The sequence below is a fragment of the Aulonocara sp. 'chitande type north' Nkhata Bay genome, linkage group LG3 (genome assembly GCF_057382095.1).
Source record: "Aulonocara sp. 'chitande type north' Nkhata Bay isolate Kocher_YH1m ecotype deep benthic linkage group LG3, A_spYH_male_GT1.1, whole genome shotgun sequence".
Classification (NCBI taxonomy): Eukaryota; Metazoa; Chordata; class Actinopteri; order Cichliformes; family Cichlidae; genus Aulonocara; species Aulonocara sp. 'chitande type north' Nkhata Bay.
In genome coordinates, this window is record NC_141346.1 from 20942507 (window position 1) to 20968396 (window position 25890).

A 25890-nucleotide genomic window follows, 5' to 3' on the forward strand; every position below is an offset into this window, starting at 1 on the left:
TAGCGCGCCGGTGGGTGTGGATAATTTTGCCGCAAAATACGGCAGAAGGGAGCGGCCGAAGAGGTTTTTTTTTTTCAAACTTTATTGAACTTATAAAGCGAACAGTCAGTCATTCCAGTTCAGTTTGTACAGTAGACATACAAGGCAAACAAGAGTAACAATATACAGTACAATGAAATAAGAAGGATAAATAAATAAAGGATAGAAAAGAAAAAAAGGGGGGAATGTGACAGACTTCATAACAACTTTGTACTTGAAAGTTGTGACAGCTCATTCGTTAAACATTTCTGAATGAATTTCAATCAATGATAAACCTTTTTTATTGGAAGTTAATTTAAGAGAGTTTAAGTAATATTCAATTTCAATCAAAAACAAATTAAATGATGGGGTTGAGTTTTGAAATTTACATTTATGTATGTGGATTTCCCTAATAAGATGGAGCGGCCGAAGAGTGAACTGTCAAAAGTACTGAATATGACGCCACTTATTTATGTGCGAATGTTTAATAATTAAAGTCAGTCATATATCCACAAACACAACAAGCTGAAAGTCAGTGATATATATATATATATATATATATATATATATATATATATATATATATATATATATATCATAATAATCTGACAATACTATAATATTGGCCATATTATAATATTGGCCATATTATATTTACATTACCACAGTGAGATGACTTTAGTCTCATGAACAACATTAACTAATTGTTATTTACTAACTAATCTTAAATGACTGTTCAGCACAGAAATGAAGCCCAACAATCATGTTTTACAGTCCCGTGGTCTCAGCCTCAGATACTCAACTAATCAAAGTGATGTCATGACAAAAATGAATGACCAACAGAACATTTTTCTCCTTCATTTCTGTCAAACAAAGCTGTATGTAACGTGTCTCGCGGTTAGTATCATGGTTGCTAGGCAACCTGAACAGCGCAACGAAGCGTATACCGTCCCATTTCACAAGCCTCTCACTTCCGCACTTCTCGTACTTATAGTACGCACCGTACGTAGTACGCGTAGTGTGCGTACTTCAAGCGTGCAGACCCTGAATTGGGACGCAGCCATTGGGTGGTACACACCGTAAAAAGTTTGAGAAACACTGATAAGTTAAGTGTATGTGTGCTTTTTAAAAACATTTAAAGCTGCAGTACAGAATCTTTGAAACAAGCTTAAAACATTTTTAGAATATAAACCGAGCATCTGCTTCTCTTTACAGCTGCTCACTCCACCAGGGCTGTTTGGCACTTTCTGATAGTGTGAAAATGTGGTGTACGTACTGCAGCAGTCATACAGATAACTGAACGGTCCAAAAGTTGGCCTACCTATTACTGGCTGTTTTAGTAGAGTTGTGGCTGAACCACATAAAAATATATCATTAATTTTAATTTTAATCTCCCCAATCAATGATAATGTCATGTTGGAATGTTGTTAAAGAGGGTCAAAATGTTTCAACCCAGTTTGTTTTGCAGATTCTGTATAGCAGCTTTAATATAGGGAGAACACAACTTCCAGATTGTGTGAGTAAAATCAGTTTTTTTTCTTTGTCAGTTTAACAGTTTCTGTTGTGCCCGTCACTGTTCCCTGTCTGTTTTCTTACCTGGTTCTTCCTGACCTTGTACTTTCTCTCCTCTCTTTCCTCTCTCCCTCTTTGGACTGACAATCATACACAAATAGATTGTATTCAATTAGATGAAAAATTACATTAATATGAAGAAAATTCTATTAAGATCGCTAACAAAAGTCCCCTCTCAGTGTACTTTCAACCAAAAGGCAAATAACCAAACCGTATGTATATCTAATTAAAAATATAAATATTGAAACACTGATCCAACATTACTCTTGTTTGACGGATCATTTGATTTTACACTTTTACCTGAATGTGGCTCCTTTTTTGAAAAAAACTTCCTTATATCCATTATGAACCTGGCTGTCTCTCTGTACACACACACACACACACACACACACACACACACACACACACACACACACACACACACACACGCACACAACAGGAGTTATAAGGTTAATAGGCATCCAGTCAGTTAGCTAGTTAGTATCCATTTCAAACAGGACAGTGGCAACAACAGTAGGCTGCCAACAATTTAAAGTTTTAGATTTTAAATAGGCTGTATACATTTCAATGGGAGCAACAGGACGGTCATATCGTTAGCTTCATAGCATAATTGCCTAAGTCATTTGACTAAGTCAATGACTTAGGCACTTATGCTATGAAGCTAACGATATGTCGCTGATTTTACTACAGAGCAGGACGGATTGTAGGGTAGCAAACATCGTCGGAAAACACGTTTTCAACACTGCAGGTTACCTGGTGTAATGTTTTTCACCTAAAAAGAAACATGGTCTGACTCCTACCAACTATATAAAGAGTAACTGAAGGTTAAATGCAGCTAATATGTCCTGTTTTAAGCCAGGCACTTACACCTCCTCTCCGCTGTGTCTCAGCCACCATCGCTCTGGCAGCAAGAGCGCTAGAGCCAGAGCAGGGGAGAGGCGAGCTGGAACAAACCATTTTGGGAGGGGGGGTTATCTATACTTTTGTTGTTAAAATGGTGTCTCAAACAAATACAGTACTGTATGCTTTTTATATTTTTAGTAGTGTGTCACACAAACAGCAAATATTGTCAAAAAAAAGTAAGAAATCTTTGGGGGTGCTTTGATTCATTTGGGGGGTGCTTCAAAAACAAGTAAAAACTTCATTCATAGACTGATTGACCGTTAAAGAACACCTCCAAATATCAGACTCAGAATTATGAATTTCTAATCCATGGAGGATTTATATTTGTTTGTTTTCTTGGTTTTTTTTTTTGCCTGTCCCGTTTGGCTCTTTTGCCATCAGAATTGTTGTCTAAAGGCAAAGAAAGATGCCCAGCGGATTTACTTTACCAAATGGACCATCCCAACCTTGCCGTAATGGTCTATTGAATTCACCTTTTATTGTTTATTTTATTCTATTTTCACTTGCTAAATACGGGACAGACTTGACTGGGGAAAAGAAAAGGGAGAAAGAAAGAGGGGAAAAAAACAAAAACCAACAAAATAAGCAGACAAAAATACAAATATCAATAACCTGGATCACCTGTTGAGAAAGAAAAAAGAAAACAAGCATTTAACAAGGGATAAACAACATCACAATGATATATGGGAATATGACAGTAAATACTAAATGTTAAACATTATTGTGCAGCACATAAGATCAACAGAACACAGTGTGCTTTGAGGTAGGAGCCAAAAAGGGTGTAGTTTGTGGGTGTGATCACCCGTGTGTACACCTGTGAGCATGGACGTGCTTGTTTTTTTAAAAGGTTCCTTCATGTAATGATCTGCTAGAGGGTGTGGGGGGGCCACAGCCCCGTCCTCCAGGGCATGAAGCAGGTGTGGAGGAGATCAAAACTCCAGACATCCAGAGGCCCCCAGAACACAAGAGACCAAGAAAGACCAACAGAGGGGCAGCCGCGCCACTGTCCCAGTAAGAGCTGAGGAGAGTCCCAGATGAGGGCTCACTCAGCAGCCGCGGAGCAGAAGCCAGGGGGGGTTGCAATGACGCGCCCGTGAGCTCCGCTGGCAGCCAGCTGTGCCTGAGTGACCGAGCCCCAGGCCGAGAGGCCGAGGGCACCCCACCTCCGAAGTGGCCTGAGCGAGCCCCAGGCTCCAGGCCCCGATAAGCGGCCGCCAAGGAGTGAGCCGGTGTGTACCTGGATGCTCACCCCCGGAAACAAAGAACCACCAACGCACCGATGTCTGAGGGAGTCCGCCACTGGCAGGGGAAGTGGTGGGGTGAGATAGGCCTCCAAACCTTGGAGGGCCTGAGATGTCCCCAGAGAGGTGGCGTCTGACACCCAACCTGACATATAGACACAGACATACAGGCACACACAGATACAAACATCCATTCCCACCCTCATGCTCTCATATGCACTTACTCCACACTCAACCAACGTGGAGACAGACATAAAGAGACGCTGTACACACGATCACACTCCCCAAGCGTATTCTAAGCCCCGGGTCTAGGTACCCTTGCCCCTGGAGGGGGAAACTCCACCTAGACCCAGGTAGTGTTACCCTTTTTTATATTTATATAAGATTTATATTTGTAAAACTTTCTCAGAGCTGCAGAAACTGATTAATATATGAGGGACTTCCTGATTTAAAGTTTGTAGGTCAGGCAAATGAGTTCCACCAGAGGGCGCTTTAATACAAACAGATGTCGCTCTGAAACCTTTGAATTCAGGTTTCTTGGGAAAGAGTTTATACATATACACCGACCAGGCATAAGATTTATAATGTATATAATATATAATATTATATATAATAATGTCCATATATAATTTTTTTATATATGGACAAAATAAACTATTTAAACTTACAGCATGATAAGAAGTAGTGTCATGACATCAAGCAAACAAGGGCATGAGACAATCTGCATGTTCATATAGTTCAAAAACTTCCCTCCTCTGGTTTCAGCAAAGGGTGGAGATGATACAGAATGGGGTGGGTGTGGTGGGGTGGGGGATTATTGTTCAAATCATTCTGTCAAAGGGTGGAGATGAAGGCATGTCATTGGCAGAACTTGGTCACAAATATGGACACAAAGCTGATCTTATTTTCATTTGATGCCAACAAATCAAACATTCCTGCTCAATGTATCCTGTCATATGTTAGCTTCATAAAGTGAAAGCAGCAGAAGGAAATATAACGCATTAGTAAAACATTAGTGTCTGCTGTTCGAAGAAAACTTCTTTTTACAGCGAAAAAAACCCCCTAAACTTCTCCACAAGCACTGAGTAGGACACACTTCCACGGGAATGTGAAATTCACAGAGAAACTGCCGGATCCTTCCACTGACATGACGGCCTCGACACACCTGCACCAGGGCAAACCTCCAGCTGCCCCACTCCTGCTAAACAGGTGAAAATAGAGCAACAGGACCGCTGAGTCTTTGATTTTATTTATTTTCTGCCGTGTTTGCATCTATTTGAAAGAGTGAGTGTAAACACAAAAAATATTTCATTTTATGTGCTGGAATGTGCAGAAAATAGGTTTAAATGTTGAACAAATTTCTTCCACTCAGAGAATGTTGCATATAATTTAATTTTTGCTTGATGCTTAAAGTTAAAAGATTAAAACTGATAAAACAAGTTTTTAAAATAGACTTTTCCATTTGATTACATTTTATATGATGGATTATGCAGAAAAAGTAGAATTGGGATTGGAGCGACTGAAGATCTATCACTTCATTACCTATTCAGGGTGTAAATCACATTTTTAAAACTAAGTAACTAATTACTTTCATTACATTCAATTAAAACAAACTTTATGTTGTTGGTTGTAAAGAGATGAATGGATATTTTATTTTATTCTTTATTTTATTTGTATTCTATTTTTTAGTTTTAGATTTCAAGATTTGGTGAATGGCCTACCCTTCTTAGTTTTGTTATTACTGGAAATTGTTATATTTGCTATAGAACAGTGGTAGGGAACTCCAGGCCTCGAGAGCCGGTGTCCTGCAGGTTTTAGATGCGTCCTTGATCCAACACAGCTGATTTAAATGGCTAAACTAGCTCCTCAACATGTCATGAAGTTCTCCAGAGGCCTGGTAATGAACTAACACACCACCCACCCCTTTCCTTTCTTTGTTGCCACCTGTTGTGAAAATTTAACAATAACCTGCCACACACCCAGTGATCTTGATTTGAAGTGGGTTTAATAAACACATTGCAATGTGGAGAGAACATCCCAGTGAAACACCAGGACCATCTCTGAATTGTTGCCCTTACATCTTATATGCAGACACAGACACTCTCCAACAAAGAACATTCCACAACAGATCAATTATTATAGACCATTAACTGTTCAGTCTAAGAAAAGCTCCAACCAACCATCACCTCGTCTGCAACAGGATGTCCAGAGCCCTCAGGAGGAAAATGCTGTGAAGGTGCAATAAATCGTGGGCCCCACTAGTGATCACATTCAACATGCATACAAACTGGTGACAGGAGTGCTCTTACTATGCTAAAGTGATATGGTTAAAATATGTGGTTAATACATGAGAAAAGAAATCTGCCACCACACACCATTGGCCCTGTCTAGAACCGGCCCTGGTGGCCATTACAATTTATGTCTAAAAAGGTATAGCTTCATGCCTCGAAGGGAACACTTCACTCCAGGTACACGACACCCAGCTGAAAACACTTCACACAAGTTGAGTTGCCCGAGATTCACAGAATTTTCAGAAAAGCACTATTTCGTGATATATATTGTTATCAGGATGAGAAATGTCTTATTTCGGGATATGCGATTTTGGTCATATCGTACAGCTCTAGTCACTGGAGACCTTAATATTTACTGGTTCTTATTTAGTCACGTCCCCGAATCAAGATGATTGTAGAAGTTGTGATCAACTCAACCATAATAACAGAAAAATACTTTTAAAAAAGCAGTCAAGGTTTCTTTGTATTATTCCTGTCATCACATTTTTGTGGAGCTGTGAATATGTTTGAAAACCCGTTAATTTGTTTACTCCATCATGTACCAACTACTACACCTGCTGCACCCTCTCACCCTTGATGGTGTTTACGGGAGAGAAACAGTTGAAATGAACAGCATCGTTCTCAAACCGCTCCTCTTCCAGGAATGAAGCACAGGCTGATAACCCTCCCTCTTCTTCCTCCTCGTAAACATAGCACCTCTCTGCCCACATGTTTGCTCATTTCCACACCATCACTTCACAACAACTAAGCTGTAGCGCCTCTTCACTTCACTGTGCAATACCTTTTGTGCAATACTCTTGTTAATAGTCAACGGTGCAATAGACTCCATACTTGAAATGTGCAATTCACTTGTATTTTTATTTTTATTCCTATTTATTCTATTTATCCCCTTCGTATATATATGTCTCTGTATTTATATATGTGTGTGTGTATATATATATATAATATTCTGTAACTCTGTAACTTCTGTCGGTGCTGTGCTTTTGGAAACCGAATTTCCCAGAGGAACCCACCCGAGGGATTAATAAAGTTTTATCTTATCTTATCTCAAGTTGAAGTTGGGTGTAGCCAACATGTGGTGACATGTTAGACTCGAGTCACTGCAGGAACACGTTGTTCAGATCAGACCTCAAACTAGTTTATAAGGAAGAGAAACTCACGAAAGCGCTTAAACTGAGAGGTGAAATGGCACAGAAAGGAGATCAGCTGGACCGAGAAACCTTCTTTTGTTCCATCTGTTTGGATCTACTGAAGGATCCAGTGACTACAGCCTGTGGACACAGCTACTGCATGAACTGTATTAAAAGTTTCTGGGATGAAGAGGACAGGAAGGGAATCCACAGCTGCCCTCAGTGCAGGAAGACTTTCACACCGAGGCCTGTCCTGGAGAAAAACGTCATGTTTGCAACTTTAGTGGAGCAGCTGAAGCACACTGGACTCCAAGCTGCTGCAGGTGAGCAATGCTATGCTGGACCTGAAGATGTGGCCTGTGATGTCTGCACTGGGAGGAAGCTGAAAGCTGTCAAATCCTGTTTGGTCTGCCAGGACTCCTATTGTGAGAAACACGTCCAGCGTCACTACAATACAAATCGATTACAGAAACACAGGTTGGTTTCGCCTTCCAGGAAGCTCCAAGAAGTGTCATCATCTAATTGTGAGATCTGCTCTCGTCATGATGAGGGGATGAAGATTTTCTGTCGTACTGATCAGCAGAGTATCTGTTATCTCTGCACAATGGATGCACATAACAGTCCCAGCTGCAGTAGAAAGGACTGAGAAGCAGAAGGAGCTCGAGGTGAGACGACTAAACATCCAGCAGAGAATCCAGGAGCGAGAGAAAGATGTGAAGCTGCTTCAACAGGAGGTGGAGGCCATCAATGGCTCTGCTGATAAAGCAGTGGAGGACAGTGAGAAGATGTTCACTGAGCTGATCCGTCTCATGCAGAAAAGAAGCTCTGATGTGAAGCAGCAGGTCAGATCCCAGCAGGAAACTGAAGTGAGTCGAGTCAAAGAGCTTCAGGAGAAGCTGGAGCAGGAGATCGCTGAGCTGAAGAGGAAAGACGGCGAGCTGGAGCAGCTCTCACACACAGAGGATCACAACCAGTTTCTACACAACTACCCCTCACTGTCAGCACTCAGTGAGTCTACACACTCATCCAGCATCAATATTCGTCCTCTGAGGTACTTTGAGGATGTGACAGCAGCTGTGTCAGAGACCAGAGATAAACTACAGGACACTCTGAGAGAGGAATGGACAAACATCTCACTGACAGTCACTGAAGTGGATGTTTTACTGTCACCAACGGAGCCAAAGACCAGAGCTGGATTCTTAAAATATTCACATGAAATGACACTGGATCCAAACACAGCTTACACTCACCTGCTCTTATCAGAGGGGAACAGGAAAGCAATGCTAATAAAACGATACAGGCCTTACCCTCATCATCCAGACAGATTCACTTCATGCAGGCAGGTCCTGAGCAGGGAGACCCTGACTGGACGTTGTTACTGGGAGGTGGAGTGGAGAGGAAGAGGAGTTTGTGTGGCAGTCGCATACAAGACTATCGGAAGAGCTGTGTGCCCCACTGAATGTGGTTTTGGATACAATGACAAATCTTGGGCTTTATTCTGTGACACAACCGGCTACACTTACTTGAACAACAAAATCCAAACTCTCCTCTCAGGTCCTCGGTCCTCCAGAGTTGGAGTGTACCTGGATCACAGAGCAGGTATTCTGTCTTTCTACAGCGTCTCTGAAACCATGACTCTCCTCCACAGAGTCCAGACCACATTCACTCAGCCGCTCCACGCTGGACTGTGTCTTTTGGGTTTTGAAGTCAGTGCTGAGTTCAGTAAAGTCAAACACACATAGAGGGCATGTTCTTGAGTATCAGTGTACTTTTGTTATGATCTAAAGCAGTTTCTACATCTTCATTTAAATTTTTTATTTCATACATGGTACAGCATTAATTCATTTCCTACACTAAAAACCTTGCATTCAGTTAATGTGGCACTAATCCATGCATGAAAAGGAGCAGGGAGAGAAGCTCATGAATTCATTAAATGCAAACACAAATACAAACTCTAGCTGGGTCGCTCTTTAGCTGTGACTCTGCAACATTTCTAATGCCATATTCCCACATTTTTAGTACCTAAAATATTTAAAGGCAGTAGATCAGAACCAGTGAGTGATGCATATTTTAAAGGAAAAAGATAATTACACTGTAAGTAATTTTTTTAAGTACTGGGTACCCTGAGGGTAGGATAAACATGTTGTCTAGTATGTTAGGATAATCTGCGATGAAGCCCACACTTCTAATACATCTGTACAAAGTTACTTATTACTTTACAATAAATCTTGAATTATATAATATTTGCTACCCAGTTCTAAGTATTTTTAGGTACTGAAACTTGTGTTCTGAAGATTACCTGATATGTGTTGGTAAATTACTCCATAAATCAAAGGCTGTATTATAAAGAGATATTGAAAACTACATGTGTGAAAATCAAAAAAAAACAAAAAAAACATAAAAAGTAGAACAAAATGATTTGATATGACAGAGAAAGGAGAAAAGTGCTTTAATAATAGTGCAGTAATGTTAAAGTGATAAAACTGGTACTTTACAATTGACAGATCTTGTATTTACTCTACTCTTCATGTTCAACACATATTACACAGTTAGATAGTTTGATAAGCGAAACTATTATATACTTGTGGTTACTGTTGCATTGGGTTTTCATGTGATTAGTCAGTTTAATGAGTAGAGGACAATTTTTTTTTGTGATTGTCTCAGTAATTTGTTAAGAAACCTCAACATTTCATAAGTTTCTTCTCTTTAATATGTGATGATAAAGTGATGTTTTTGAACTGCTAACATTATTCAATTACTATTTTCTCTAATAGTTAAATAAGTTTGTTTTTGATTCTTGTCATTTGATAGTATTACATGCTACTCATTGATGATTGATCTCACATATACACTGATGTATAATGTAATAGCATTTTCTTTATATTGTAGAAGAATATGTAGAGAGAAGTTTATTTAAAGTGGGTTTGGGAAGCTTAGAACCACCACGCTCCAATAATCTAAAGTTCAGTTTCAGTTCACCTGCTTGATGTTTATGAAAGTTTAATGTCCTTTAACATTTTTGATCAGTTTGTGTTCAGTCTGTTCACTCGCCTGCTGGAAATGTCTGCTAAACTACAATTAAACAAAAAAAAAAAAACCCGTGTGATTCTCTGGTTGCACTCTCTGTCACAAATTACTCTAATGTTCATTAAAGCAGTATGAAACCAGCTGAACAGATTAAATGCTGTGCATGGAGACAGATTCACTTTACTATTAGCCTTACAGATTGTAATCAACAAAGCCGCGGAGCCTCAAAGGAGATACATAACCTGTTAGCGTAGTTTGCTGTTTCCTCTGTCCATCTGCAGATCAGCATGCTCCGTTTTGTTGGCTTCCTTTTTTGCTATTCTGAGATGGATGTTGTGCAAGCTGCTGGGTGAGTATGAAGGAATTCACCCTGCATCTTATAAGGAGGAAGTTTGGTTTCAACACTTCATGTTAGCATAATTTCCCCTCTGCTGTGGTTTTTAAGACCTTTAACGAGATCATAGTTTTCACTTCCTCCATCTGTGTTAGTTTGTGTGAAAACCTCATTTCAAGCTCATTTCGCTCCTTGAGGTTATAATAGTGTTTTTTGCTGTTCGCTCCCAGACTGTTGCCAGAACCTTTGAATCCATCCCGATATTTCTGTAGATAATAATCCCATTCGCTGCTCTATTGGTGTAGAGACACCAGATCATTACAGTGGAAAGAGAAGGAGGAGGGTTAAACCTGACGCCAAACACAGAATGAAGCAAACTTGTCTGCAGCAGCTTTTCTGTAAGTAAAATTTGTAAATTATCAACTTGATTATTGAACGTAAGCAGTTAGTGCTTTTTCTTTGCTTTCAAGCAGGTGTAAACCACCTTGTACCCAGCAGAGATGTTCTAGTTTTCTCATTTAAAATCTAAAAAGATTCTCATGTTTGAATTATGTGTGAATGTTTTCTCTGGTTGTGAAAGATTTTTTTAAATTTCCCCTCAGGGCTGAACTCAGTACTGTGCTGCAGACTGACTCATGGTGCGTACATCTCGTAAGCCAAATGTGTCTTAGTTTCAATAGTCAACTTACCAAAAAATACCCTGTTTCAATTTATTTGGAGTGAACAACCTAAAGCATGTCAGCGTTTATTCTACACTAAACTAAACTGCAGCATCGTGAATATTTCCTTCCAGCTCGTCTGACTGTGAGTCCCAGCAGCTCTCAGTTCTTTGAAGGAGACTTTGTGTCTCTGAGATGTGAGGAGGACGACAGCTCTGCTGGATGGACTCTGAGGAGAAACACAAACAGAGAAACCAGGACTGAGTGCAATGAATGGGGAAGATGGTCTGGTTCATCCTGTAGCTTCAGCTACATCTTAACACTGGACAGTGGAGTTTACTGGTGTGAGTCCAGAGAGGGTCCCATCAGTAACATGGTTAACCTGACAGTCACTGGTAAGCTGAGTGTGTGGAGTTAGTGTTGATGAAGCTGTGTGTAAATGGATGAAATGCTGTAGTTTGTCTCTGTGTTGAGGTGGATCAGTGATCCTGCAGAGTCCTGTCCTCCCTGTGATGGAGGGAGATGACGTCACTCTGCTCTGTAAAACAAAGACCACTCCCTCCAAGCTCCCAGCTGCTTTCTATAAAGATGGCTCCCTCATCAGGAAGCAGCCTACAGGTCACATGACCATCCAGCATGTTTCCAGGTCTGATGAAGGCCTCTACAAGTGTGACATCAGCGGTCATGGAGAGTCTCCATCCAGCTGGATCACTGTCACAGGTGAGGAGCTTCACTCTGATTTCACCTCTTATTTCATCCACATATTCACCTGAACATGTGGGATTCTCTCTGCAGGAAAACATACAACCACACCTCCACCCACCATGTCTACAACCTGGCTCCCTGCCTTAACTCCCACCCCTGCTGCATCGCCTGACTCCTCTACCCTGCAACTAGTGATCAGACTGGCCCTCCATCTGCTGGTGTTCTTTCCATATTTCATCTCCACCCTCCTCCTGGTGTCTTTATATCGATGCAGAGCCACAGGTCTTGACTCAGCCCAACCTGCTGAGCAGGGACTGGAGGATAAGTAAGATGACATTATGGTTACTGAATAAACTAGTGACTCGTTCATCCTTGTGTTTTAACCTATTTACTGTTCTACAGTCTGTCTGTATCCACCTAATTTCATTTGAACATCCACTCTCAACAAATTAATAATAAAACAATAATCCGAGTACAGCATCAAATCAGTTAAACTTAAACTGGTTCTGATATGTTAAGCAGCAGAGAAGGTTCTTAATCCTTTTTGGCAACACCAAATGGTTTTTAGCTTTCAGTGGAGGCTACTGATACTTTTGGTTTGACTGTTTGTTTCTTTCACTAGTTTTGCATTTGATTAGGCTCATTGTCACTACTGGTGATATGAGTTGATACTTGGACCCTGCAGAGGTTGCACAGGTAGTCCTACTCCTCCAGGATGCCACATCGATGTGTGCCATTTGAAGATTTATTTTCTAGCATAGTCTCAAGGGCTAATTCTTATAGCTCTTTTTTGTAACTTGAAAATAGGAAGAGTATTTGTTTTATGTGCATTACCTCATATCTCTAGACAATAAGTCATATATGCATATATGACTGTTGCTTCCATGGAAGCAACAAAGAACAATAAAGTGTGTATAATGATTTCTTGTTCAGGGCATGCTTTGTTTTGTAGAGAATAGCAATGTTTTTTGACATTTTTGTTTTCACATGGTTTATATGAGACTTCCAGCTCAGCTTATCATCAATTATCACTTATTTTAAGGATTTACTAGTGAGAACATGTAACAGGTTTTCAGGCCTGGACAAGTTTGAAACTTTGGTTCCTCAACAATGGAAAATGGCTGAAAATAAAAAAAGGTAACACTCTAGTCAGCTCATAGTTTTATAGATTCTGCACTCAGCCTTGCAGCCTCCAATATCATTGAAATGCAGCCTGATGCATCTCATTTTGCGTTTTCTTCACTTTTTCCTGACATGCACATTCTGTGTATTTGGCTTGTAACACCACACTTGCTGTCTTCCATCTGCCTCCTTCCTTCTTTCACATAATGGTATGATCCCAGTTTGTCTTTGCATGTGATTGGCTGCATTGTGTGCCCATGAATAAAGTCCCACCCCTGCCTGCATGGATTCAGCTCCACATCCAGCAGTTAGGCCGTTCATTGCATGCACACGTACACAAGCACACACACACACACACACACACACACACACACACACACACACACACACACACACACACACACATATATATATATATATATATATATATATATATATATATATATATATATGACATAAGAGAGAAAATAGAAATCTCACCTTTGACATTTATTGAGGTTATTTTAATACTGATAAAAGTGAAGTGAGTGGTTGAGGTGTCAAATGGCTTGATGGTAAAAACTGTTTTTAAGTCTTGTAGGCCAAGCAGGCAGACTCCTGTAATGTCTGCCAGATGATAGCAAGGAAAACAGCTGATGTGCTGGGTGGCTGTGGTCCTTTCTGATGCTGTGTGCTTTACAGAGGCACGGCTGGAAGCCTCATGCTTGTGATGAGCTCTGCTGCCTTCCCCACCCTCTGTAGTGATCTCAGGCTGCTGGCAGACCAGCTTCCATACCAAACTGTAATGCAGCTTGTCAGTAAGCTCCTGTAGACATTTGAGGTGATGCTGGCATTCATGCCAAACCTCTTCAGCCTCTTCAGAAAGTAGAGTCCCTGGTGAGCTTTCCTGATTCAAATTCAAATTCAAATTTTATTTGTCACGTACACAGTCATACACAGTACGATATGTAGTGAAATGCTTGGACAACTGCTCGTGACCTAAAGAAAACAAAAAAAGGAAAAGGCTATGAATAAGATAGGAAATAAATATGAAAAATTAAAAAGGGTAAATTTAACTAGGAAGGAATAAAATATAAATTAAGGTTAAAAATGAAATAACTGTACAACACAAATTAGAATGAAGGGTAAATTTAACTGGGAAGAATAAGATAAAATATATAAATTAAAGTTGAAAATAAAATAACTGTACAACAAAATACACAATATAGAACTATATAAGAATGTATGAAGAAATCTAAATATAAATAAATATATACACAATAACAGCAGCTGTACAAGTATTAACTGGAAATGAAGAATATAGTGACCAGTGTTGTGCAAAAACAATGTCCAGAAAGTCCAGTGTGTGTGTAAGAACTGTATGTGTGGGTCAGTACTGTGTGGTGGTGTGATTAAGAGACCGTATCGCCTGCGGGAAGAAGCTCCTCCTCAGTCTCTCTGTGTTGGTCTTCAGGGAGCGGAATCGCTTTCCTGACCTCAACAGAGAGAACAGTCTGTTGTTGGGATGGCTGAGGTCCTTCACGATCTTCCTGGCCTTGGTCCAGCACCGCCTGCTGTAGATTGAGTGCAGGTCAGGGAGCTCGGAGCGGATGGTGCGCTCAGCTGACCGCACAACCCTCTGTAGAGCTCGTCTGCCCTGCATGGTGCTGTTCCCGAACCAGGTTAAGATGTTTCCCGCCAGGATGCTCTCTATGGTGCACGAGTAAAAGTTCCTGAGCACCTTGGAGGGCAGTTGGAAGTCTCTCAAGCGTCTGAGGTGGTAGAGACGCTGTCGGGCCTTTTTCACCACGGTGTTGATGTGACAGGACCATGACAGGTCCTGCGTGATGTGAACTCCGAGGTATTTGAAGCTGTCCACTCTCTCCACTGGGCACTCGTTGATGACGGGGGTCTGGTAGTTCCTCTCCTGCTTAGTGCTGAAGTCCACTATCAGCTCCTTTGTCTTACTGACGTTTAGAAGGAGGTTGTTCCTCTGGCACCAGTTCTCCAGATTCCTAATCTCCTTCACGTAGGCCGTCTCGTTGTTATCAGAGATCAGGCCCACCACGACGGTGTCGTCAGCAAACTTGATGATGGTGGTGGAGCTGGTAGTGGCCACACAGTCATATGTGTACAAAGAGTACAGCAGGGGGCTCAGAACACACCCCTGGGGGGCTCCAGTGCTGAGAGTGGTGGAGGCTGAGACATGTCCGCCCATCCTTACTGCCTGTGGTCTGCCAGTTAGGAAGTTGGAGATCCACTGACACATAGATGAGCTGAGTCCCAGATGCTCCAGCTTAGTGGTGAGTGTGGAGGGAATTATGGTGTTAAATGCAGAGCTGTAGTCTATGAAGAGCATTTTAACATAATTCCCCCTTCTAGTGTCCAAGTGAGTGAGTGATGTGTGGAGGAGATGAGAGATGGCATCGTCTGTGGAACGATTTGGACGGTAAGCGAACTGTAGTGGGTCCAGTGTGTCTGGTAGTGAAGAAATGATGAAGTCTCTGACCAGGCGTTCAAAGCACTTCATCACTACTGAGGTGAGGGCTACAGGGTGATAGTCATTGAGAGAAGCAGGGTGGGGTTTCTTCGGGACAGGAACAATGATGGACTCTTTGAAGCATGTGGGGATCACCGACTGAGATAAAGAGATGTTGAATATCTCAGTGAACACAGGAGCTAGCTGGTATGCGCAGTCTCTTAGGATACGACCTGGGATGCCGTCTGGTCCTGCTGCTTTCCTGGTGTTCACTCTCTTGAAGGCTCTCCTTACTTCATGCTCGGAGATGACGAGCACGTTTCCGGTGCTGGCAGTATCTTCCTGTCTGCAGCCGTTAGCGCCGCTAACACTAGCATTGTTGGAGACCTTAGCTGCAGCTGCAGCTGCAGCTAGTCCGTTATTGTCCTTAGTCCCCGCCACAGGCTCCTAGAGTCACTCTGTTGGAGTTGTGACTCTAGTTTCCTCCCGTAGCGCTGCTTCGCCTCTTTCACCGCCCTCCGCACGTTATATGACGCGGCTTTGTACGGGTCCATGTCCCCCGTCATGAGTCCCGTGTTGTAGGCAGCGGTGCGGGATCTCAGAGCGTCGCGGATGGTTTTATCCACCCACGGCTTCTGGTTGGGAAACGTTGTGATAGTCTTTGTCTCCACGGTATCATCCGCTAGTTTCCCGATGAATCCCACAACCGCTTCCGTAAACACGTTGACGTCATCGTCGGAGCTGTTTCTGAACATGCCCCAGTCTGCGTCATCGAGTGCGTCCTGTAATGCGGCCACCGATTGATCCGTCCAGCGCGCGACCTTCCTCTGAACCGGAACTTCCTGTTTCAGCCTTTGTTTGTATTTTGGCATGAGGAAGATGGCGGCGTGATCAGATTTGCCAAACGGAGGGCGGGATTGTGCCTTGTAGCCGTCCTTGACCGTAGTGTAGCAGTGGTCCAGTGTCCTTTCACCTCTGGTGGGGCAGGTGATGTGTTGATAAAAGTTCGGCGCTGCGCGTTTGAGGTTGGCGCTATTAAAGTCCCCCGTCACAATAAGCGCAGCGTCCCGGTGTTGTGTCTGGTGCTGTGTGAGTGCCTCATGCAGCTCGCATAAGGCGGTGACCGTGTCCGCTTGTGGTGGAATATAAACGGCACTTACAATGACCGATGTAAATTCCCGAGGTAGATAAAAAGGACGACACATGATGGACAGTAGTTCCAGATTTGGTGTGCAGGAGCGTGTGAGAGGAACAACGTTCGCACTGTTGCACCAGTTGTTGTTCACCATTAAACACACGCCGCCTCCCCTTGACTTCCCCGAGTCCCGTGTCCTCTCCATGCGGTGAACCGAGAAGAACTCGGCCGGCTGGATGGCGTGGTCCGGCACCGCTGGGTTCAGCCATGTCTCGGTGAAGCAGAGGAGATTGCAGTCCCGAATGTCTCTCTGGAACTTTATCCTGGCCCTGAGGTCGTCAAGCTTGTTCTCCAGTGACTGGACGTTGGCGAGCAGGATGCTAGGCAGAGGTGTGCGGTGTGCACGAGCTCTCAGCCTGTTCCTGACGCCGGCTCGCTTCCCTCTAGGCCGCCGCCGCTTCCCTTTGTTCTCCCTCGAGATCTCACTCGGCCAGCTCGGATCCGGAGTTAAAAACTTCGAATTGTGAGTACATTGTATACCAATAGAAACAAGAGTGTCACTGTCATACCTAATGTACCCAATGGTGATGATTTTGCCAATTTAGAAACGCTGAAAACTAACTTAAAAAACAAAGACAAAGAAAAAGTGGTCGGAGCAGTCGTGACGGCAGCCGACCTCACCGGCGCCATCTTAATTTCTTAATCCATCTTGATTTCAGTGCCTGTGTGAAGGGTCCTCGTTGATGTTGACTCCAAGGAATTTGAAGTTGCTGACCCTTTCGACCTTGACACCATTGACGTAGGTAGGCTGGTGTTCCCCGACTGGTTGTTTCCGGTAGTCCACTATCATTTCTCTTGTTTTGCTGATGTTGAGAGTCAGGTTATTTTCCAGGCATGACTTGTACAGCGCCATCACCTCCTCTCTATAGGCCGTCTCGTTGTTGTCTGTGATGAGGCCTATGATGGTTGTGTCATTCACAAACTTGATGATGGAGTTGGACTTATGTTTAGCAACGCAGTCGTGCGTGAACAGGGAATATAGGAGGGGGCTAAGCACAGATGCCTGTGGCATTCTTGTGTTTAGGATGAGTGATGAGGAGGTGTGCTTACCAACTCTCACCACCTGAGGCCCGTTTGTGGGGAAGTTCAGAATCCATCAGCAGATTGGTGTTCCCAACCCAAGGTCGACAAACTTCGGGGCAAGTTTTGAGGGGATGATTGTGTTAAATGCCGAGCTGTAGATCACACTGTGCACTGTAACATTTTAATCTCACTTTATGCTAACTCAGTTAGTTGGTAGTTCTGATAGCTGCATTTTTATGACATAGACCCACGTTTTGCTTAATTAACATGTTTCACAAGTAAGAAAACTGTAGATTGTGCGAAATATACAGTCATTGTTAAATGTTAATGCTTTGAAAAAAATTTATCATTTACTTTTTAAAACCAAATAAAACAATAGCAGAGATGCAGACAGCTGGTTTAACACAGTTGTAGCAGTTTTGTATCCACAGCCTGGAAGAGATTAGCTTTCACAGAGTTAGAGCTGTTACACAGTATAAGCATATCTACCATTATATTGACTGACTTTCATTTCATATTAAAGACTAAATCATATAGAAATAAGGAGCATGATACTGTGCATGTAACAAGTGGCATTATAAGGAGCACGAAAAAGTAGTGGACCTTGCAATTGTATACTTCCGATCATTCACAAATGTCACTCTTATTTAAAACAGTTGTCATTTGAACCACTAGATGTCAGTAAAGAGTTTCTCCATGGCCTGCAAGCGCTTTCATTTATCCGAGTTTTTTTTTCCAATCTAACATTTTAAGCTGATTTTACTTCACTTTCATTATGTCCAGGGACCCTGCTCTTATGATGTTTCTTGATCTTCTCAAGCTGAAAGATTAGAAGCATGATTACATCCAGACCTGTTGAACAGATCAGGAATTAAAACAATTAAACTTGGGAGCACTGTGAAATAAGAGAGGGCCAAATGAGTAAACAATATAAAACTAAAACTTAATACATAGGAAATCCAGAAATAAAAACAAACACAAAACACTGGATCAAGGACACAAGACCATGACATCCAGGAGCGGCGGGCCTACCAAAGCTATTCAAAGAGTGCAAGAGAAGAGTCATCCAGGAGGTCACAAAACAAAACAACTTCTAAAGAACTGCAGGCCTCAAGTACGACTTGCTGTAGCTTTTGGATCCATGAATTCTGCTCTGTACCAATAAAATCCTGGTGGAGAATGTTCAGCTATCAGTTCATCCCCGAAACTCATAAAACACAAAGCAAATCTACTTCTGAAAGGCTAAAAGACAAATAAATAAAGACTAGTTTTTGCAAAGGCTAGTTTCAGTAATTGATTAATGTCTTCTGGTTTATTGATAGATATAGCCATATAATATGGCTATATCATAATAATACAGCAAAAGGGAACTGATATCATTTACAGACATGTAAATGATATCGGTCCAAAGTTTCTTATTTGTCCATCCATACATCCTCTTCTCCTTATCAGAGTAGGAGGGGGAGCTGGAGCCTATTTCAGCTACCATAATGCAAGAGGCCGGGTACACTCAGGAGCCACCAGTCCCGTCACAGGGGTAACAAAAAGAGACACAACACCATTCACTCTCAAATTCACACCTGTGGGCAATTTAGAATCACTACTACTAGAATCACTTAGTGCTAATCACTGCACTGCCAGCACGGTGACACGGTCGTTAGGACTTTCTTACTTGCTTGGTGTTTCCTGTACTTAATGCTCATGTCCCAGTGTTTTATATGCAGCATCAGCTATGCTACATTTTCTCACTTTCTTGCTCATATTTTTGGCAATCTCCATCCAGGAATTTGCTGGCGTATGTGAACACTTATGCTGAAGCTACATTATTCTGTCCAAAAAAGAAGGGAGAAATGCATAGAAGGTACCGACACTACTTTTTTTTTTTTTTTTTTTTTTTTTTCAGTTCAATTCGGTTTTATTCATAGAGAACCAAATCACAACAACAGCTCAAGGCATTTTACATTTTAGGATAAAGACTCTACAATAATACAAAGAAAACACAGAAAACCCCAACAATGAAATGACCCACTGTAAGCAAGCAATTTGTTGAGAGTGGGAAGGAAAAAAATCCCGTTTAACAGGAAGAAAATAGAACCAGGCTCAGGGAGGGGCGGAGCCATCTGCTGTGACTGGTTGGGGTGAGTGGAAGAAGACAGAATAAAGACATGATTTTGTCATTGGATCCCGCACTGCTGAACTTCCTCAGTTGTTTCCCCATGAAGTATTCTTGAATACGGGACAGACTTGACTGGGGGAAAGAAGGGGAGAAAGAAAGAGGGAAAGAGAAACAGCTGAGAAGAGGGACGGGGGAGAAGGGCAAAAGACAAAAACCAACAGAACGGGCAGAGAAAAAAAAAATGCATATATCAATCACCTGGATCACCTGCTGAGAAAGAAAAAAGAAAGCAAGCAGAAGAGAACAAGAGTAATAGAATAAACAACATCACAATGATATATGGGAATATGACAGTAAATACTAAATGTTAAACATTATTGTGCAGCACATAAGATCAACAGAACACAGTGTGCTTTGAGGTAGGAGCCAAAGAGGGTGTAGTTTGTGGGTGTGATCACCCGTGTGTACACCTGTGAGCATGGACGCGCTTGTTTTTTGTTTTTTAAAAGGTTCCTTCATGTAATAATCTGCTAGAGGGTGTGGGGGGGCCACAGCCCCGTCCTCCAGGGCGTGAAGCAGGTGTGGAGGAGATCAAAACTCCAGACATCCAGAGGCCCCCAGAACACAAGAGACCAAGGAAGACCAACAGAGGGGCAGCTGCGCCACTGTCCCAGAAAGAGCTGAGGAGAGTCCCAGATGAGGGCTCACTCAGCAGCCGCGGAGCAGAAGCCAGGGGGAGTTGCAGTGACACGCCCGTGAGCTCCGCCGGCAGCCAGCTGCGCCTGAGTGACCGAGCCCCAGGCCGAGAGGCCGGGGGCACCCCACCTCCGAAGTGGCCTGAGCGAGCCCCAGGCTCCAGGCCCCGATAAGCGGCCGCCAAGGAGTGAGCCGGTGTGTACCTGGACGCCCATCCCCGGACACAAAGAACCACCAACGCACCGATGTCTGAGGGGGTCCGCCACTGGCAGGGGAAGTGGTGGTAGGGGGAGATAGGCCTCCAAACCTTGGAGGGCCTGAGATGTCCCCAGAGAGGTGGCGCCTGACACTACTTAACAGGCCTATTAAGAGAGAGATATGCTACACGTCAGCAAAACGTAGCTACATTACCAGAGTGGTACATATCAGGTCATGGTGTAAGTTATGGTGCAGGGGCTATAGGTATGACATATCTACATTGTAGTTTTCACACAGAGCTATAAATCCCGTGTGAGACTTTTTGTTGGCTTCCCTTCTATTTTCTTAATTTTCATTCAACACTTTCCAAACAGACTGACTACACCAACAGTTTCATTTTATAAATTTTTACATTCTGGTATTTTGTCTTAATTCTATCCCTAGAGGTTAAAAACACATTTTCAGTGACTCGTCTGGGTAAATAAATGTTTCACTGAGTCATCTGGTGGTCCAAAGGGGTATTACACATAGATGCAGCCCAGTGCCTGTTCAGCCTCTGACTTATAGTCACCATCATATCATTTATATTTCAGATCTGATCGCTGGCTATATCCTTTCAGACTAATGCTATTCAAAATAGGAGTAACTGTCAAAACACACAATTAGTAAATTAAATAGAAACTTCACAACATACAGGCTTTAACAGATTCAAACACTAATGGTTTGCTCTAAAATTACACTAGGCAAGGCAAGGCAAGGCAAGTTTATTTGTATAGCACAATTCAACAACAAGGTGATTCAAAGTGCTTTACAGAGACATTAGAAACAAGAACAAATAAAAAGCATGATTTAAAATTGAATAAAACAAGCAAATAAACTAACTAACTAGTTAACAAACAAACAAACAAACAAACAACAGTATATAAAATCAAAACAGATAAAATCAGAACAGTAGATAAAATCAGTAGTTAAATGTAAGTTTTGAAATTTAAGCTTAAAAGTGTGGATTTGGTGCTTTATTCAAATGCAGCTGAGAACAGGTGAGTCTTCAACCTGGATTTAAATAAACTGAGTGTTTCAGCTGATCTGAGGCTTTCTGGGAGTTTGTTCCAGATATAAGGAGCATAAAAGCTGAATGCAGCTTCTCCGTGTCTGGTTCTGACTCTGGGAACTGATAAAAGACCGGATCCAGATGACCTGAGGGATCTGGATGGTTCATACTGGGTCAGGAGGTCATTGATGTATTTTGGTCCTAAACCATTCAGAGCTTTATAGGCCAGCATCAGAACTTTAAAGTCTATCCTCTGACGGACAGGCAGCCAGTGTAAGGACCTCAGAGCTGGACTGATGTGGTCCACTTTTTTGGTCTTAGTGAGGACTCGAGCAGCAGAGTTCTGAATGAGCTGTAGTTGTCTGACTGATTTTTTAGGTAGACCTGTAAAGATGCTGTTACAGTAATCAAGCCTACTAAAGATGAATGCATGGACTAGTTTTTCCAGGTCCTGTTGAGACATCAGATCTTTTATCCTTGATATATTCTTGAGGTGATAGTAAGCTGACTTTGTTATTGTCTTAATGTGTTTTTCTAAGTTTAGGTCTGCATCCATCACTACACCCAAATTTCTCGCCTGGTTTGTGGTTTTTAGATGTATAGATTGAAGTTCTCTGGTGACCTGTAATCGTTTTTCTTTGGCGCCAAAGACTATTACCTCAGTTTTGTTTTTGTTTAGCTGGAGAAAATTGTGGGACAACCAGTCATTGATTTCCTCAATGCATTTACCAAGAGCCTGTACAGGGCCTCGGTCTCCTGGTGACATTGTGATATATATTTGTGTGTCATCTGCATAGCTGTGATAGTTTATTTTGTTGTTGTTTATAATCTGTGCCAGTGGGAGCATGTAGATGTTAAACAGAAAGGGTCCCAAGATGGAACCTTGGGGAACTCCACATGTGATACTTGTCTGCTCAGATGTGAAGTTACCTATTGATACAAAGTATTTCCTGTTTTCTACGTATGTTTTGAACCAGTTTAGTACAGTTCCTGAAAGACCTGTCCAGTTCTCCTGTCTACTTCTCCTTTGATTGGAGTAGATGATGGACATTGATTAAACTTCTGTCTCAACTTGTGAACACTATTTTCAGTTGTCTTCGCAATGCATGATGATGCAGAAATAACATAGAATGAAACCTAATTAGAGGCCTGGATGTTTTTAGTAGCACATATCATCAGCATCAGTTTGTCAGGTCCCAGGGTCAATGCTTGTAAGTGCCCTGTGTTGTAAAGCAAGTTGGGCTGGTGGTGACTAAATAAATAAACAGTTTTTCAAAATTGGAGACATGCTTTGTTTAAAAGAAAAATGAGAAAGTGAAGAAACAGAGCAAGGCGAGAAAAGGAGAGATAAGAAGGGATAAGGAGGAGTTGTGTCCTGTTGTTGCTGCTGCAGAAGAGACTGGACATGAGACACAACTTTAAATCAAACTCATTGTTTAGATGACGCTGTTCAGAGAGTGCAGGATAATTGATCATGATGCTCAGGTATACTCGGGGCTAAAGTACGGCGTTGTCTTTTTCTTTTCTGCTCTCAAAGCTTACTCAGACCCTTGTACTGGAGTGAGTAACCATGGTTACAGAAAGCCTCTCTGTGGCTGTCTCTCTGAAACACTCATGATTCATAATAAACAACCTCAGGTCATTATGTCCATGGAAAATGAAGAATGTAACATTACTGCCATTTTTATTTATAACATTAATTACTCCATTAAACAGAAAAAAATATGCACTCTACATCATTAATCTGTTTTAGAAGGTAATAGTGAAGCCTTCACTTGAGTGGCCTACAGCTAGCAAGATAGTGTTGGCATCTATTTCAATCGCAATCTGAATCAGAGTATTGTATTAATCCCTAAGGAAATTGATGACTATTGAGCTCAAAGTGCTCATGAGCTACTTCATTAATATTGAATTCTGCAATCTATTCTAAATTCAGAAATTTCATATTTTTAACGTGTTCAAATATGTAATTAGTTGAGTAGATGTATAAAATAAGTTGGTAAATAATATGTTAAATCATCACGGCTGTACTAACTTCAGACCAGATAAGAATCCGCTACACCCTTTCCCTATCCACTCACACTAACTTGCATTAACATCTGTTTAACTTATGAGTATCAAATCACATCTTAAGTGTGATTTCATAGCAGAATTAACACCGTCACTCTCCGTCAGTGATTTAATTGGAATGTTTCCGGGGGGGGGGGGGGGTTTCTTCATGCAAACGTACACCTATCTGGAACAACCCTGACATATTACAAAACAATAATATGATAAACTTTTCAGATTGGAGTGGTAAAGGAATCACATATTTAGAACATATACTAGAAGGAACAGAATTTATTTCATTTGACGGACTAGTTACACAATATGGGATCAACAAGAAAAGATTTTTAGAATATCAACAAATTAAATCCATAGTAAAAAAGAAATTTAAACCGGGTCAAGTTGAACTACAAACACCACCAAGTGTAGTTCAATTTCTTACTCTTAAAACCCCAAAATTACTATCCAAAATATACAGAATGCTTTCTAAAACAGATGAATCAATATCACTTCCTATTGCAAAATGGGAAGCGGATTTATCAGTTAACTTAGACCAAAACTTCTGGTCTCAGATTTGCTTAAAAACCTTTCATTTAATTAGAAATCCCAGTCTTCAATTAATTCAATACAAAATATTACATAGAGTGCACTATACAGGTCATCGGATGTTCAAGATGGGCTTTACGTCTACCAATAACTGCTCACACTGCCAAACCAATTCACCGAACAATTATATCCACGCTCTTTGGTTCTGTCCACCAGTACAGAAGTTTTGGCACGAGATGGCCTATCTCCCACCACCACTTCCCCTGCCAGTGGCAGACGCCCTCAGACATCGGTGCGTTGTTGGTTTGTTTGTGTCCGGGGATGGGCGTCCAGGTACACACCGGCTCACTCCTTGGTGGCCGCTTATCGGGGCCTGGAGCCTGGGGCTCGCTAGGGCCTCTTCGGAGGTGGGGTGCCCTCGGCCTCTCGGCCTGGGGCTTGGTCACTCAGGCACAGCTGGCTGTCGGCGGAGCTCACGGGCGCGTCACTGCAACCCCCCCTGGCTTCTGCTCCGTGGCTGCTGAGTGAGCCCTCATCTGGGACTCTCCTCAGCTCTTTCTGGGACAGTGGCGCGGCTGCCCCCCTGTTGGTCTTCCTTGGTCTCTTGTGTTCTGGGGGCCTCTGGATGTCTGGAGTTTTGATCTCCTCCATACCTGCTTCATGCCCTGGAGGACGGGGCTGTGGCCCCCCCACACCCTCTAGCAGATCATTACATGAAGGAACCTTTTAAATACAAGCGCGTCCATGCTCACAGGTGTACACACGGGTGATCACACACACAAACTACACCCTTTTTGGCTCCTACCTCAAAGCACACTGTGCGCTGTCGATCTTACATGCTGCACAATAATGTTTAATATTTAGTATTTACTGTTATAGTCACATATATCATCGTGATATTGTTAATTATATTGGTCTCTCTCTTGGGAGAGAGAGAAAGCGAGTTTTGAGATGTGAGAGATTTGTGACGTTTAGCGTGTTTGGAGTGTGTAGTTAATGTGTTGTCTTGTGTAGTTAGTGTGTAGTGTTGTGGATAGTTTTGTGTTGTGTGTCAGAACAATGAGGTGACTGCTGTCTCCAAGTATAAAAGAGGAGTGTTACACCTGCTGCTGTCAGACCTGCAGGTATCAGGCTGCGATGTTCTCCTTTATAGTGGACAGAAATTATTTTTTTGGAGTGGCATCTTATTGAATGCAGAACAGCTGATTGTTCTGTAAATAGTTTGAAATGGTTATTTAAAAAATCAAGGTAAAAGTTAAATGGATGCAAATAACTTTGTTGTTTGCAAAACTTGTGCATATGATTTTAAAATTGACAATTTATATTTGCATTTAAAGTTATGAAATATGATTCATTAAACATGTTTGTGGTTGTTACAATAAAAAAATTTAACTTTTTCTACTTTGATTTTATGTTTTTTTGTCTGATTTTAGATCAATTGTGTTAATACAGTATGTCAAAATAAACTTTCTAAAACATAAAATTCATGAAAGAATCAGTGTAAATATGATGACGTTAGAAAAAAATGTAACAGTTTGCAGTTCTAGGAAGGATGATTA

At 41.8% G+C, this 25890-nt stretch overlaps 1 protein-coding gene and 1 pseudogene across 1 annotated transcript; both read left to right on the forward strand.

Annotated features, from left to right (window-relative positions):
* The first annotated feature begins 7154 nt into the window (after positions 1-7154).
* LOC147334493 (tripartite motif-containing protein 16-like) lies at positions 7155-10255 on the forward strand (annotated as a pseudogene).
* Positions 10256-10665: 410 nt separating this feature from the next.
* On the forward strand, positions 10666-12738 carry LOC147334494 (Fc receptor-like protein 5). Its single transcript, XM_086272860.1, has 5 exons — positions 10666-10914; positions 11119-11154; positions 11310-11570; positions 11650-11895; positions 11971-12738. The coding sequence occupies exons 1-5, from the start codon at positions 10884-10886 to the stop codon at positions 12207-12209; spliced, it is 813 nt and encodes a 270-aa protein (XP_086128986.1). The 5' UTR covers positions 10666-10883; the 3' UTR covers positions 12210-12738.
* The last annotated feature ends 13152 nt before the right edge of the window (positions 12739-25890 follow it).

Coding starts and splice junctions, on each gene's coding strand:
- LOC147334494 (XM_086272860.1), top strand. CDS start 10,884: ATGAAGCAAACTTGTCTGCAGCAGCTTTTCT. Junction 10,915..11,118: donor TTGTCTGCAGCAGCTTTTCT/GTAAGTAAAATT, acceptor ATTTCCCCTCAG/GGCTGAACTCAGTACTGTGC. Junction 11,896..11,970: donor CAGCTGGATCACTGTCACAG/GTGAGGAGCTTC, acceptor TTCTCTCTGCAG/GAAAACATACAACCACACCT.